Here is a 16,993-nt window from a genome sequence, read left to right as displayed (position 1 = left end):
CATACTGAATAAGGACATGACATACTGAATAAAGACGTGACATACTGAATCAGAACATGACATACTGAATAAGGACATGATGTACTGAATAAGGACATGACATACTGAATAAGGACATGACCTACTAAATAAGGACAGGACATACTGAATAAGGATGTGACCTACTGAATAAGGACATGACCTACTGAATAAGGGCGTGACATACTGAATAAGGATGTGACATACTGAATAAGGACATGACCTACTGAATAAGGACATGATGTACTGAATAAAGACATGACATACTGAATAAGGATGTGACCTACTGAATAAGGACATGATGTACTAAATAAGGATGTGACATACTGAATAAGGATGTGACCTACTGAATAAGGACATGACCTACTGAATAAGGGCATGACATACTGAATAAGGATGTGACATACTGAATAAGGACATGATGTACTGAATAAAGACATGACATACTGAATGATGTGACCTACTGAATAAGGACATGATGTACTGAATAAGGATGTGACATACTGAATAAGGATGTGACCTACTAAATAAGGACAGGACATACTGAATAAGGATGTGACCTACTGAATAAGGACATGACCTACTGAATAAGGCGTGACATACTGAATAAGGATGTGACATACTGAATAAGGACATGACCTACTGAATAAGGACATGATGTACTGAATAAAGACATGACATACTGAATAAGGATGTGACCTACTGAATAAGGACATGATGTACTAAATAAGGATGTGACATACTGAATAAGGACATGACCTACTGAATAGGGCTGTGACATACTGAATAAGGATGTGACATACTGAATGACATGACTGAATAAGGATGTGACATGATACTGAATAAAAGGACATGACATACTGAATAAGGACATGATGTACTGAATAAGGATGTGACATACTGAATAAGGACGTGACCTACTGAATAAGGACATGACATACTGAATAAAGATGACATGACATACTGAATAAGGACATGACCTACTGAATAAGGACATGATGTACTGAATAAAGACATGACATACTGAATAAGGACATGACTGAATAAGGATACTGAATAAGGATGATTGAGCTACTGAATAAGGACATGATGTACTGATTAAGGACATGACATATTGAATAAGGGCGTGACATACTGAATAAGAATGATGATATGACCTACTGCATAAGGACATGACCAACTGAATAAGGACATGACCTACTGAATAAGGACATGATGTACTGAATAAAGACATGACATACTGAATAAGGATGTGACATACTGAATAAGGACGTGACATACTGAATAAGGACATGACCTACTGAATAAGGGCGTGACATACTGAATAAGGACATGACCTACTGAATAAGGGCGTGACATACTGAATAAGGATGTGACATACTGAATAAGGACATGACCTACTGAATAAGGACATGATGTACTGAATAAAGACATGACATACTGAATAAGGATGTGACCTACTGAATAAGGACATGATGTACTGAATAAGGATGTGACATACTGAATAAGGATGTGACCTACTGAATAAGGACATGACCTACTGAATAAGGGCGTGACATACTGAATAAGGATGTGACATACTGAATAAGGACATGACCTACTGAACAAGGACATGATGTACTGAATAAAGACATGACATACTGAATAAGGATGTGACCTACTGAATAAGGACATGATGTACTGAATAAGGATGTGACATACTGAATAAGGATGTGACCTACTGAATAAGGACATGACCTACTGAATAAGGGCGTGACATACTGAATAAGGACGTGACATACTGAATAAGGACATGATGTACTGAATAAAGACATGACATACTGAATAAGGATGTGACATACTGAATAAGGACGTGACCTACTGAATAAGGACATGATGTACTGATTAAGGACGTGACATACTGAATAAGGACGTGACATACTGAATAAGGATATGACCTACTGCATAAGGACATGACCTACTGAATAAGGACATGACCTACTGAATAAGGACATGATGTACTGAATAAAGACATGACATACTGAATAAGGATGTGACATACTGAATAAGGACGTGAGCTACTGAATAAGGACATGATGTACTGATTAAGGACGTGACATACTGAATAAGGACGTGACATACTGAATAAGGATATGACCTACTGCATAAGGACATGACCTACTGAATAAGGACATGACCTACTGAATAAGGACATGATGTACTAAATAAAGACATGACATACTGCAAGAACATTTTTATAGTGCTGACATCTCAAACAGCAACCAAATTTGTTTTAATACATCAAATATTTGGCTATTAAGTGAAATCCAATTGTGACATTACCACAAATCTGGCTTTAATAATACTGGATAAGTCCATTCATAAAACGTCACATTCCACTCGGGTGAGTACTAGAGCTGTGACGATATATCGTAGTATCTATAATCGTGATACTTTATCTGACGATAAATATATCGATACGTTTTTTCGTATCGTGATATGTATCGTTGACCTTAACATTGTTAATTTTCATTAGATATTGACGGTTATGTCAAAATTTCTTGCTATTAAAATGTGATTTTTTAAAGAAAATAACTAAAGAAAGCATATCGTGATATGCATCAAATCGTATCGTTCTCAAGATATCGCGATACGTATCGTATCGTGAAATTTCTGTATCGTCACACCTCTAGTGAGTACTCATGGTTGTATGTTATTGTTGCCCTTGTCATACTGGACACCCATTCACTACTGGGTGAACAGAGGCATATTTTTAACACAGTCTTGTCTAAGGAGTAACATGTAACATATGACTCAGTGTGGGGATGAAATGAAGCCCTCGGAACTCTCAGGAGTCTAGCAGCCAAACTCTGTCACCAAAAGTACCAGTACTCTCAATGACACACTTCACCTGATCTGTGACTTACTTAGCTTTGTACAGCCCACATCCCACCACTCACAAGTAACAATAATAACTGATATGATGTTGATAACATACACTGAGTTCTGCAGCTGAAGATTCCCCCTCTGTCTGGGAAAAGGCCTGGTATGCTGCCTCTGTGTCGGAGTCCTACAGCAACAAGAAATCATCATCGGTCACCATTCTACACTGCTTTATATAAGTACAAGGTCTTAAAACATTTCAAAAAGTCAGTTTCTTTTACTGTTTACTTACTATGTTCATCCTGGTATTTTATTTCTGAGACATATCATTCCTTCCTCTACATCCCAACAATACTACTATTCTTAAAATGTCATACATACAAGTTAAGTGTGACTTGTGTCAATATCTAGGTGTACACTATAACCATGTGATAACAGTTGGCATAAACTGACAAACATATTACAAAGCCATCGGACGGTCTATATCACGGTTATTTGTGCACACTTCACTGCAATATAGCTAAAACATTTAAATGCTTTCAAAACTGGTGACTTGACATTGCAAGTGATAAAACAAGGATTTGACAAAAGTACTCACAATTCCCGGGATTGACGAGTCCTTCCTCTTCTCCATCTTTGCCACTGAGCAGTTTCTGTTTCCGACGCTTAACCTTTGGTTTGTCAGCCATCTTTGCACAGCAGTAATTCAGTTACTACAATCATAAAAATGATGTTCTTATTTGCATACACTACAATTAATATCCTACACACACTGTGAAGCCGATTTCTGGTTTCCCCTGCTTTGATATTGCTTGAATATTGCTTAAAGCGGTGTGGAACTCACTAACTCCTACGAGTTCAGAGAGATGTGGTACCCGTGAATGATGGATTATCCTGACATTTCTACTGCACAGTAAAAGTTTCTTTATTAAAATCAAGAGAAGAGAAACAAGATCCATAGTTCTTGGACTGAATTTTCATAATAAAGCATCACTGCATGTGAATGCTACATGAGGTGTCATTCTCGATTATACAGTGCATTTGGATTGATTATTTGAGAAATTGCCATAAATAGCATTGAAACCTCTTGAACAATACAGCTTTCATCATTTGTGGAAACTATCATGTGAAGTTTTAACTTTGGTGGGCCACTGGTTTCAGAGAAGACAATGTTTACTGTGCAAGAAAATGCATTTTGATAAATTGTAGGAGCCAAAGGATGAAATGAAATACAATGAAATACAATGGGAAAAACAGACCATATGTGTTCAGCCCTACTACTTAGTATGCAAAATTTCATAATATTTTAAGAAAGTCAGAATAATGTCAGTAAGAAGTTTCTAGTTTCAGTATGGTTAAAGTGCAAATATGCAATCAAGATTAAAATGTATAATCACAAATAATGGACCATAATATGGTCATCCTACAACTGACTATACACATACATAGGATGAACATATTATGTTCATCCTACAACTGACTATACACATACCAAATTTCATTAATGTTTATAAATAGGATGGGTGCAACTGCAACTATTCTGAAAATCTGATTAGAAACTTTAAAGAAATTGGGATATCATTATTGATTGTAAGTATGAGAAATCTAAGTATCATTGGTTACTGAAGACAATATTTAAGACACAGATAACTGCCAGCTGACAAATTAAACCATAATGATAGGTATTTAGTATTTGCCCATAAAAATAATGACCTAAACCATGAATTATATATGACATCATACTATCTTATGCCTCTGTTACAGCAGTATATGAAATAAGCCCACTATCCAGCCAGACATCAGGACTGGTAACTTCAAAATGTTACCAACCGCCTCCTTGGTGTAGTGGTTAGAGCGTCCGCCGGGGAGAGCGGAAGGTCGCGGGTTCGATCCCCGATCGCGTCATACCAAAAGACGTTAAAATATGGTACTTGTTGGTCCCTGCTTGGCGCTCGGCATTAATGGGTACAACAAGGACTGGTCGGCTCGGAGTCAGTATAATGTGGGGTATCTCATGCTTCACTGCGGCATGGTATCTCAGTGGGCTAGCACTATAAAAACAGCTTTAGTCTGGGATAGTACAAGCAGCCGCACATACACATACACACGCATGCACGTCGTCATATGAGCGAAATATTCTCAAGCACGACGTGAAACCCAATTTCACCTCACCTCAAAATGTTACCAGCCCAAAATGGATTTAACCAGACCAAATATGGTGAATTTACTCAGATGTATGGAACATCTAAAATTTGTACCAGACCATCGGGCTGGCTAGCTGTAAATTTAGACCATCCGTTAGAAATCTAGCTCGTCTCGGGCGGTCAGACGGGCCTTATGTCATACACTGGTTACAGTCTGTATCATACTTGTTGGGTATCAGTTATCACAAATAATCAAATAACTTGGGGACGGGAGGTAATGTATCATGTGACTATTTCACGACTAAATATAAATCCAACAACATACTGATGCACATTTCATTTTGTCATTGTTTACAATCTCAGTGTTATGTGAAGTAAAGGATAAGCATGTGTATATCATTTATTGGGGAAGTATTAGCTTACATCCGTCGACAGAAGTCAAACTGTTATCAGCATTTATTACTAATTATACTGAATATTTGAATGTTAACAGGTGTGGAAATAACTTTAAAATTTGCTAGTGTACTCCGGTACAGTGGCACATGTGAAATCACTTGCCCTGAAAAATGTTCCACTATACCAGCCATTTTCTTGTTGAATTTTTTAAATAAACAACATAATTAACATTAGAAAGTCAACTTGACGCCGGTACAGTGTGATAAACGAATTTGCTTGCACGACAGAAAAAAACACTGGACTCGGACGTCGGGCAATGGGTTATTTCCACCCCTGAGGTTATGCACAAGATAGTATAAACAATTTATTTTTTGAAACTGAAGAGGTTTATGGCACATGCTGCTTCAATGATGGTGAAAACTGATAGAATTAGTTGATTGGTGTTGTTTCAGTAAACTTCATAAATATCATGGGGAAAATGGCAATTGTCAGTGCATAAAACCATTCAGTCAATCACTGCACTTGACAATAATAGTTCTGGCACTGAACAATCACATATATATATATTATGGAATGCTCTCCTTATCAAGTTTATCATTCAGTTAATCAGTAAAGTATATACGGAACAGACTTCTGTCCTGAGGAACATATTGTGGTATTGTCATTTTATTGTCTCCCTTAGTCATCATACATCATGTTCTTTCTTAGCGACAAGACTAAAGAATACATAAATTGTTCTAAATACACATAAGTAAAGACATTACCAACTTTCTGTTTTACATTTGCCTGAGTTTGAGGTACCCTAAGTTGTAACACATTTATAAAACAATACTAAACACTAGACTAAACTTCAGGCTAGAGCAGAAGCTTGTAGTTGTACAACATAGTCGTACTCGTAGTCCTCAGCTGACAGTGTGAACTGTAGTCTCTGTGATCAGCAATGCTTATAGTTTAATTGATTGGTTCTGTTAAATGGTATTTAGAAAATGACAAACAAAATACGTTTACCGGTAAAATTGACCTATTGTCAGATGAGGTATCCCATTTTCATCTATGGAAACAGTCAACAGCGCATGCAACAACTTGTCAAAGAACCCGCTGCAGAAGAATGTAAATGAAAGTCAGACTTGGAATTTAAAACGGAATACGCAGAAAAATACAATTTTAAGTTAATGAACATGATACCGTACTTTAACTAGTTTACTTTATAATTATGATATAACGTAGGTTAATTAATTAAAATACACCAGTATGTTTATTATTATCATTATGTAATATTAATCGTAATTCGTTTTTGTTTTGTGAGTAAACTTCAACTATTGCTGTTAACAAGTGCGAGAAGCACCCATATATCATCAAAACATTGTTTTTCGTGGAGGCAGCTGTCATAATTAGCAGCTTAATTACCATATCTCGCTTTGAGGAAAACTAATCACTGAAATGGGTAGTTATCATTATAAAAATGTTTATGCTATTATATTTGATACTATTTACTTCAGTATTATATCGACGGTTTCGATTTAGACTTTTGAAAAGACTGCAACGGAAACATCCCGTGCCACTAAGCGTGTCATCTGTGTAGTGCCCTGTACAACGCTGTTGCTACGAAATACTGTACTTTATCCACACAGCGTTCTTAAATTCTGCTTGTCAAAAAGATATTTTTTTTAAATTAACAAATTGGAGTTGCCTTCTTCGTATATTATTATATGCTGTGGTAAATCCAGGAAACCTATCATGACTATTTTTAATGCTTTGACAAAACTGCCTGAAGTTGTTGCCATTGATACAGTAACTTACCACTGAATAAAGTAGTCTAAAGTACTAGATATGTTTGCCATTTTCTACCGTATTCACATTTATTGCGATAGTGGAATAAGGGCTCCGATATTGTGACACATTTGTTTGTGCATTTTAGATTACGTTTCATTTGTCAAAGAAACTTAACTTGCAGATTATTAACATGTGCTAATTGGAACCGGTACCATGGCCACATTAAAAAGGTATTTAACAAGTAATATGTTTTCCTTGAAAAAAAGTTTTTATTAGGGGTAATTAAGTTTGTTTACATTCCAAACATATGTATAACTGAAAATGTTTTAAAAATAGTTTGTCTGCATTACTGCTTTTCACCAAACATAGTTCAGTTCTGATAGTCTCAGTATGTGAGCAAGTAAGATACAACATATATACGCAGTATAAATTATGACAGAGAAACAAAGGTATAGTTATATTAAAAAGGCAAACAAACACAACACTGGAAATATCCAAAACCTTGTCTTCGTCCGTGCGTTGGCTATGACGTAGGGTCAACGTCATTATCATTCTTACAAACTGTTGATGATACAAAAAAATATATACATAATTTTAAAAAATGGAGATCCGGATCAACTGCCGTGCGAGCGGCTTTCGGTCTCAATGCAGAAATACAACTCTTGGAAAAAGTAAGTTAAACATCGCCAGATGCACGAGGCACATACTAACGTTGTTACCATGGCTGCGTGCTGAGACACACTAAAACACAATAAAATGTAGATACTGTCATACACATCACCATTAACAGTAACCAACACTGGGATCCAAATGGACGTAATGTTTCGCCACATATACACAATTTCATCATAAAGTGCACGCCTATGGAGCCATAATTATATCTAGGGTCTAACTTTAAACTGATCTGGGATAAATGTCTAGAGGTTTGTCAAATACACAATGTTTCTGATTTATTTATCGGAAATGTTGAAAAATGAGATACCATAACAGGAATTCATTGAACTAAAATCCAATATTTCCCGTGAGCATCTTTCTGTCTTATATTTGCCAAACATTTTTTTTCTTTCTTTCTTTTCAAATGAAAAGACGCAAACTTAAATAGGAACATTCAATCTAGACATCTTTGTTCGAGGTTAGCATGACACATTACATATACGTTTTTTCCTCTCCATATTTGGGTTCGATCATTAATCAATCACGCGGTTTGTATATGTGGGTCTTATATATTTAATCAACCCATCAGCCAAATCGCACGTAAATGTACTCGTCGCATGCGCGGAATGCATGGATGCTTTGAACCACAAAGACTGTACTTGCATGAGGTAGACAATCATGTATATACATAAATGAGTATTCTTGGCTTGGTATATATTCATTGTATAGCTATATATATACCAACATGCCTGACATCAGCTCATATTGATAACATTTCTTTCACCCATACAGTACTGTATATGTTTGTCGAAAATGGTCGGGGAAAATATAAAAATATATTTCTTGGCTTATAGACTTGGGTAATAGATCTAGTATTTTTCACTGCATCATTTGTTTTCCATCTAAACACCCCAAAATTGTGATCTATATATTTAACACGGGAGGAAAAGGTTGAATGCAGTGGATTTAATTTCTGTTAGATAAAAGTCTTCATACAAAGTATATTATTAAAGAAACGTCAAAATATGCTCTGTCTTTGTGCACAGTCATGCATATCACTGATGCATTTTCAAGTATAGTAAATAGAACATTCTTTCGTGTCTATGAAACATGTCATATACAGTCAGTTGTTTAATATTTTGTACAGCTGTTAAATTATAAAGACAAAGTAAGTATACTGGATAGTTTAGGCTTCATAACGAACTCACACATTCATTGGAATATTTATGGAATATCATAACAGTACTGTATTATGGCTACGACATAGGGATGCTAGGGCAAATAATGTATGCGGTTTTGTGTTTAGTTAGGGTCAGAAGCGGAATTGTCTAGAATTTGTGACAGCAGACCACGAGGTTGGGACAATACGCTACATATTTAACATTTATAAATTGGCAAAAACTTTCTAGTATAATCAGAACCCAATATTGAAAATCATTCAATATGGACGATTTATGTCAATAATTGTGTTTTTGAGTCAACATTTAAAATCGAAATTGAGCTCTCTAAATGATTTGGACAGTTATGTATGATATGTCTTTTGAATGAACACAATGTCATATTTTACACCAAAGTATATTTGTGCTGATTATTTTCAGGATGTTTTTGTTTTCGAGAACTTTTGAAAGTGAAACCTTGTTTTTCACAAACTTCCTCTGTATAGTTCCCAGTAAAACCTTCAATAGAGTAGCAACATCAACTTGCATTGGGTATTGATGTATAGCACCGGAATCGTTAGATCATAAGCTGTTCAATGGTACCATTTCTTTTTACGAAATGTAAACAAAATAAGAGGAAATATATCATAATGAAGTGGTAAACAAACACAATTTACACATATCGCCAAGACTATTTACATTTCAAGCGACTATGTGTTGGTTGTCTTCTCTCACGTCCGCGCGTTGCCTATAAATGCGACGTCGCGTCATTTCACGGTATTCCTGTTCAGTACTCGTACCTGTCAAGAATACATCTAGCAATCATGCCAAGTCCATCTCGTTCCCGATCCCAGTCTCCTGCAAGGCCTGCAGTACTTACCTTTCCTGTTAAACGCCAAAAGAAGGTTGTTCATCGCAAGCCATCTGGTCGTCCAACTGTCTTGAATATGATCATTTCGGCAGTTCGTGCCCTGAAGGATAAGAAAGGCGCTTCTGTGCAGGCCATCAAAAGCTACATCATGGCCACCTACCCTGGAATTCCTGCAACTTTGTTGCCAAGTTTGCTCAAACGTGGCTTTCTGAAAGGTCTTCAGACGGGAGCCTTGGTCCGCCCCAAAGGTTCCCTCGCCAGTGGAGCGTCAGGCCGTTTCCGCGTAGGAGTAGTGACAAAGAAGAGGCCCGCCAAGAAGACCGCTGGCAAGAAGAAGTCGGCAGGCAAAGGCAAAGTACGCAGCCGTTCCACAGGGAAGACAAAGATGGCAAAGAAAGCCAAGAAACCAAAGTCTGCCAAGAAGTCCGCAACCAAGAAACGACCAAAGACAATGGCCAAGAAAGCTGCCAAAAAGGCCAAGCCAAGCAAGAGGCCGACAAAGAAGGTTGTCAAGCCCGGATCCAAGAAGGTGAAAATCAGTAAGAAAGCCAGCGTCAAGTAGACAACTACTTGTTTCAATTTAAGGACACTGTCCACAGGCCCTTTTCAGGGCCACCCAAGTCATCACAAAAGCAAACTTTTATTACATTGCCCGACTACCAATTTAATGTACTTCTGTTTCGTATTCGTTTGAGAACCAGTCGTTTGCGTTTGACAAATATCCGTGGTGAATATGCCTGCTGCAGTAGTGATTTTTACCTCATAGTGTTATTTCACTGATGGTTCGAAACTAGATACGATATAGTCAGAATGTTTTGTTCTACAACACTCCAAATGATAAAATAATACCTCTCAGGATAACCAAAGTAACTGAGGTTTAGCAAATAAGTTGTATCGCTTCTTATCCTGAACAAGATTTTCTAACAGATCGGAACATAACGAACGCTGACGTAATCTAACGTTAAGAGCTGGCGATATAAAAATAGTCTCAGCTGAACGTAATCACATGCTTGCACGTGACCATCGCGAGATCTATTTTTTAGGAGACTGAGCACTGCTGTTGGATACTCATGTTTCTATTACATTACACGCAGCAGAGTTAAGGTAATGCATCATATGTATGATTGCTTAATCTATTTGACCCAGTGTAACTGATAAATACAAGATTATTTTACCAACAGATGACATTGACCCAGAACGTAAATCTAGGTCACGATCGTAGATTTAATGCGTTTTATCATTGCTATTATGACACTTATTGTAGTTTATGTTGTCTTTTTTCAATTAACATGACACACAATACAGAAATACGTACAATGTGGATTATAAGTTGAGTAAAACATTATGGATTGTAAGTTGGGTAAACAACCTTGCCACAGTACATCAAAGCGGAAGTGTTTTTATAAATACAGTTTAACGAGTAACTGGCCATTGAAAACATTCCTGTCAACACAAACAACGAAACGAAAACAACCTACTGAGTATAGTTTTATCCTGTTTAAGAACTTGTTGAGAAAATGACACGGAAGTGTTCCTTCATTGAGAGTCTAAGTGTGTGTTTCTTCATTGAGAGTCTAAGTGTTAAATAATTTCCCATCACGAGGGAATAGCAATAGATTGCTATTCTCAAGCATTATCCGATTCAGTCATTAGCATAACTCGTTACTTTACTACCGTCCAACATCAGGAATATAATACCACAGACATACTGATTACTTGGTAACTAAATGTTGGTACTGTTATTTGGGAACAGATGTTTGATAATGAATCACCCTATTCATCTTGACATCTGGGATCAAATATATGTGATATGTAAAGCAATAAAGCAAGCTGATATAACAAAAGGTTTTGCAAAACAAGTTTAACCTTTTCAAAACCAAACCATAACCATCTGTTCTGTATCTGGGAACACTTAACAAGATAGTTTGATAGTATTGTGACTAGAATGTTAAAACAGTAAAGAAAGGTCTGTGGTTGTAACCCAAAAAGATTATCTTTCTTTCAGTTGTTGCATAAAATACAACATGGACATGCTATTTGCTGAATATGCTGGAAACAAAAAAACCCAGCCCTCCCAACACAGAAAATATCATGGTTGGTCCTTACTGGGTTTCGTTTTGTTGAAGTGAAACTGACATCTTTCTGACACTATCAGGTCTAGTGGCAACAGCTGGGTGTTTATAAGACATAAAAACAATTTCTCAGTTACCTAAATAACACAGAGTAGGTCTCTGAAGCTACTGTGTATGTACAATCTTACTCAGGTCCGATTTTTCTTTTTAATGGTCTGGTACATGTATTATGATTACCAGGAAGTACAAAGTTGATTAAACTATGCAATCCAGTGGGGCACTGATGTTCAAAACAGAATTATAGTAGTATGTACCTTGTCCTTTATTGAGCAGTTAAGTAGGAGGGTTCTTGTTTGTTTGTTGCTTAAAGCTGTACTCAGGAATATGGCTGGTATGAGACAATCCAGTGATCAACATCATGTGCATCAGTCTACGTAATTGGAAATAATAACATGTGTTTACCAAGTCAGCTGGTCTGGTCACCCAATCCTATAAGTCGCCTCTTAAGACAAGCATGGGTTGCTGAAGACCAATTCTAACTGAGATCTTCACGGGTGACAAAGCCATGGGGTTTATCTTGCATGGTATAAATACAACTACTTGGTAGTCACTGTCTCTGACCACCTGATCCTGTTAGGTGCCTAATGATAAGGCAAATGATAACAGTAATATAGTACATTTTAGACTGACAAATTGTACATTCTGTTTTTGTAAATTAAATTTTAGAATGATTAGGATAAATATATTTACCAAGACTGAACATTTGGCTGAAATAACCAAGTACTTGATATTGTCCTACACTACTAATTTAACACCAACTTCACCATTGGTGAGTGAGTGAGTTTAGTTTTATGCCGCACTGAGCAATATTCCAGCTATGTGGCGGTGGTCTGTAAATAATCGAGTCTGGACCATACAATCCAGTGATCAACACCATGAGCATCGATCTGCGCAATTGGGAACCGATGACATGTGTCAATCAAGTCAGCAAGCCTGACCACCCGATCTTACAACAAGCATGGGTTAGTGAAGATCAATATTCTAACCCGGACCTTCACGGGTAACTTCACCAATAGATTGTGACCATTACCTGCTAAATGTGTTCAGTTCGTTCTGTACTTGATGCAATATATTACTGTATAAAAGCTGTATCAAATGTTCATGCTTCTCTGCTGACAGTGAAACGAAATGGGTATTGAACAGTTTGCTTGAACATGATAAATAAACAATAATGCATTGCTCCTCATTTTTTTACAAAAAGGAAGAAATTGTTATTTATATATAACATTGGTTTACAGAATGGCTGAACCTAAGAAAGAATCGCGGGCAGTTCAGTGCACTGAGACCAACTGTCATTCAGGCTCGGATGTCCTGGCTGCCATTGCTGGGCTGATTGACCATCACATCTTGCCTGAGGAGGTGCACACTCTGTATGATGAAGTCACAGAACTTGTCCAGAAAAGCCGTGTGAAGGACGAGTACAATGAGGAGCTGAACCTGAAGCTACGTCAACTGGAGAACGAAAACAAGGATCTGAGGGAAACTGTGGATATCTTCAGACAGGGGACTGGGAATATCAGAAGCATGGGATCATCAGGTTGTGAAGATCTCGACAGAGATAATCGGGTGAATCGGGACATCATCCAGAGCTTGCTGTTGAAAGAGGTCAACTTGAGCAATGAGAACAAGGAACTGCGTGAGATGTATCAGAGAGCGATGGAGAAGAATGATATGATGGAGGGCGTTGCCCGGCAATGTGCCCATCTACAGGAGTTAAACTCCCAGCTTCAGAAGGAGACTGAAAAGGTTTGTTACACACTTGGTTACAATTTTGGAGTGTTCCAGACATGATGAAGGGAGTCATGGTTAATTACTCTATCAACAATAATTGAAATATGAATTGTTTGTGAACCTTTATCCTTTTATTAAAAGAAGATTTTAATTGTAAAATGTGATTAAGTAAATAATGTTTGACACAAATGTGCATTCTACACTGAATGGCAATATTTGAATTGGCTCTTGTATTGATTAATTTTGTGCTCAAGCACTTTGAATGATATTATTAAATAGTTAAATAGTCCCTTTGTTAAGTTTGTAATGACCATGTTTTACTGGAAGTGATCACACCTCATATTTTGTCATTTTATGGCATAAACGAGTTAATCACTTCAACATTCCTGTGAATTCTGGCTCTTCTTAAGAAATGACTAATGTAACTGGGTGGTCAAACCTACTGACTTGGTTGATACTTGTCCCAGTTGTTGATGTCAAGTGGTTCAGAGTCACACCTGGCTACTATTTACAGACCATCCTTTGTTGCTGCAGTAGTGCTAAGTTTAGGTGTTAAACAAAGAAGTAAACTTACAAAGATATTTGGATTTTCAGCTGAGGTGGGTGGAGACTCTGTACAGTCAGAAGGAGAGGGAGTTGGAATACAGCCAGAACAAGCTGCAGAAGCTGCAGCAACTCCACAACATCCTCCGGGGCAACGCCCAGAGATCCATCATCACTCCACAGTCTCCTCTCAAAGAAGAGGACCACCCTCAACATCAGGAACAGGCCATCCGTTCCTTGAAACGTGGCCGGTTTGTGATGGAGAAGAGTTGTCCATATGAGTGTTCCAAGTGCTCCAAGTTCTTCCCGACCAAGCAGGTGTCTGAGGAGTCCACTTGCTGTTACCACCACAAGAAGCCTGTGAAGGCCATCCTGCGATGTGAAGACGGAACTGTAGATCCTGTTAGTCCTCCTGACTGGTTTTGGCCATGTTGTCAGAAGATAGGAAGAAATGCTGTGAAATGTGTTCAGAACAGCAGTCACAAGTTCAATGTAGATCATGGTAAAAATCCTGAGAGCTAATACCAATCTTGAATAATCAGTTCCTTCAAGCTGCTGCTGAGTCTTCTACCCATCATGTAAATCTGTCTCAGTATGACATATACCACTTTACAAATACATGTCAGTTTGTCTGTTCATTTGAAGGTGAGATATAACTGTACATATTGCTGTACAGAAATATCTGTACCAAACATACTCAACATACAGGTACATTTCACCTGTACAGTACAGATGGTCATATTATGATAAATCATGAGGCCCATTTCATGAAGCAGTTGCAGCACTGTGACTGTTCATGTCAGTGTTGAACCAGGGGCTTGCTTGCGTAGAAATAACTTGCCAACAAATTTCCTGTAGAAGCAAGTATTATTGTCAGTCCTGGGCCCCGTTCCTCAAAGCGATCGTAGCGCTAAGATGATCGTAACTCCCATACTTTAACATAGACTTGTGTGTATACACATCTACTGTCTATATATTTATGGTGCCAAGATTTTGCAAATAACCTTTCTGTAAGCTTGTTTCTAATAAGGTGCTGTTACAGCTTGAGCTGTTTTTACTCTATGAAGTTGGACCATGTCTTTAACTATAACACACACCTACCCTATTTTTAAAAAGCATGTAATAGGAAACGGACATATATTTTATTTTTGCCTTATCATTGTTTAAGTATTGTTATTGTAGGCATTAAGAGTTGTTTTGTTAAAGCACTGATCGAAGCTGAGCTGAAGATATTTTCCTTCACTTTCCTCGACTTTGTGACACATCATATAATATAAATAAATACTCAAACAGCATATTTCCCAATGAATATACTCTTTGCCTGTATGTATGCCCAGAAATTGCAAAATAGTTGTTACAGAAATACATTCCTAATAATGTTGTATATTTATAATGGTGTTATCTTCAGATAGAGATATGGAGGTGGTTATATCAGTTACAATTAATGAAGCTATTCTAGCTGATGGCATCAAGGTTTTCATCATTATAGAGAAGATAAGAACTGGAGTGAGTAGCTCAACATACCAGCTTCTGTCCACTTTACAAGATACTATTTTATGCTGTTTTTTACTTTACATGTTGCAATCGTGATAACAGATTTTTGTTTTTAAATTAGTTTTAAACTTGTTTTGTTTTCCTGAAGAGATTAAGCAAACTTCTGTTTGTGTAATAGGCATAATATTGTTCATTTTTATATTGTGCCCAAACCAATGCCCTGGAGCATGCTTAAAGTGCTACATTGTTACCCTGGTCAATGGATACTGTCGAATTTGTTTGTTAGTCTGAAGAAAGAATCTACTTTGTTTCAGGCATTAATATGCATATACTTTTTGTGATAGATTCACACCCCAAAGCATGCTTAGTGTGCAAAATTATATCCCTGGTCAATAAATAGGTGTGTACTCTGATTCATTCTCAGCTCAGTGGCACTATAATATCTGCTACGTCTTGTGAACCTGTGAAGATCCGGGTTAGAATTGATCTTCAGTAACCCATGCTTATCGTAAGAGGGTTTAGGCTCACTGGCCTGATTGACACATGTCATCGGTTCCCAATTGTGCAGATTAATGCTCATTGTGTTGACTGGATTGTCTGGTCCAGACTTTGATTATTTACAGACTGCTGCCATATAGCTGGAATATTCTGAGTGCGGTGTAAAACTAAACTCACTCACTCAATGCCTTATGAGGTGCTAGAAGGTTGATAGTTATATTACCATCTCTTTCTACCAGGCAGTGATTCATGCTGGGTGAACAGCGGCATATTTCTAACAAAGTGTTTTGCCCAAGGAAACACCTCTTGTCCTTCAGTGTAGGGGCAATGGGGTAGCCTATCGGTTAAAGCTTCAGCTCATCACGCCGGACCCAGTTTCGATTCCCCACATGGGCACAGTGTGTGAAGCCCATTTCTGGTGTCCCCCGCCGTGATATTGCTGGAGTATTGCTAAAAGAGGCATAAAATCATACTCACTCACTCCTTCAGTTTAGGGCAGAATGAAAGTCCTACACATTTTCAGAAGTCAAGATTTCCAAACATGGTTCCCTGACCAAACTTCTCTTTGGAACAAAAGTAGCTATTTTTGTATGATTTGTGGTCTGTGTGCTGTATAGAGGACTATGTGCAGACCAGTTTTTCAATCAATGTTCTGCTGGGGTTTGAATAGCAGTATAGATGCTCAAATGTTGTACTCAAATACAAAAACTATTCAGCCTT

General features: G+C 37.4%; 3 protein-coding genes across 3 annotated transcripts in view; 2 read left to right on the top strand and 1 right to left on the bottom strand.

Annotated features, from left to right (window-relative positions):
- LOC124255687 (coiled-coil and C2 domain-containing protein 2A-like) overlaps positions 1-6,519 on the bottom strand; it is a 57,903-nt gene extending 51,384 nt beyond the window's left edge. The window contains 3 exon segments of the mRNA XM_046689577.1: positions 2,996-3,067; positions 3,479-3,593; positions 6,429-6,519. Coding sequence (XP_046545533.1) covers positions 2,996-3,067; positions 3,479-3,514 — 108 coding nt within the window. The 5' untranslated portion in view covers positions 3,515-3,593; positions 6,429-6,519.
- Positions 6,520-9,800: 3,281 nt separating this feature from the next.
- LOC124255709 (sperm-specific H1/protamine-like protein type 2) lies at positions 9,801-10,506 on the top strand. Its single transcript, XM_046689617.1, has one exon. The coding sequence runs from the start codon at positions 9,829-9,831 to the stop codon at positions 10,435-10,437; it is 609 nt and encodes a 202-aa protein (XP_046545573.1). The 5' UTR covers positions 9,801-9,828; the 3' UTR covers positions 10,438-10,506.
- Positions 10,507-10,882: 376 nt separating this feature from the next.
- On the top strand, positions 10,883-15,158 carry LOC124255708. Its single transcript, XM_046689615.1, has 3 exons — positions 10,883-10,979; positions 13,246-13,753; positions 14,333-15,158. Exons 2-3 carry the CDS (start codon positions 13,247-13,249, stop codon positions 14,801-14,803), a joined length of 978 nt encoding a protein of 325 aa, XP_046545571.1. The 5' UTR covers positions 10,883-10,979; position 13,246; the 3' UTR covers positions 14,804-15,158.
- Positions 15,159-16,993: the final 1,835 nt, after the last annotated feature.

Source organism: Haliotis rubra, unplaced genomic scaffold (genome assembly GCF_003918875.1).
Source record: "Haliotis rubra isolate DU_JTF1 unplaced genomic scaffold, ASM391887v1 Scf606, whole genome shotgun sequence".
Lineage (NCBI taxonomy): Eukaryota > Metazoa > Mollusca > Gastropoda > Lepetellida > Haliotidae > Haliotis > Haliotis rubra.
The sequence above is the reverse complement of the archived record's forward strand: the minus strand, read 5'-3'. Positions and strand labels throughout refer to the sequence as shown.

What these genes read in the sequence shown, in the direction of transcription:
- LOC124255709 (XM_046689617.1), top strand. Translation starts at nt 9,829, where the DNA reads ATGCCAAGTCCATCTCGTTCCCGATCCCAGTCTCCTGCAAGGCCTGCA.
- LOC124255708 (XM_046689615.1), top strand. Translation starts at nt 13,247, where the DNA reads ATGGCTGAACCTAAGAAAGAATCGCGGGCAGTTCAGTGCACTGAGACC. An exon ending in TTCAGAAGGAGACTGAAAAG is followed by an intron (nt 13,754 to 14,332) that starts GTTTGTTACACA and finishes TTGGATTTTCAG; the next exon opens with CTGAGGTGGGTGGAGACTCT.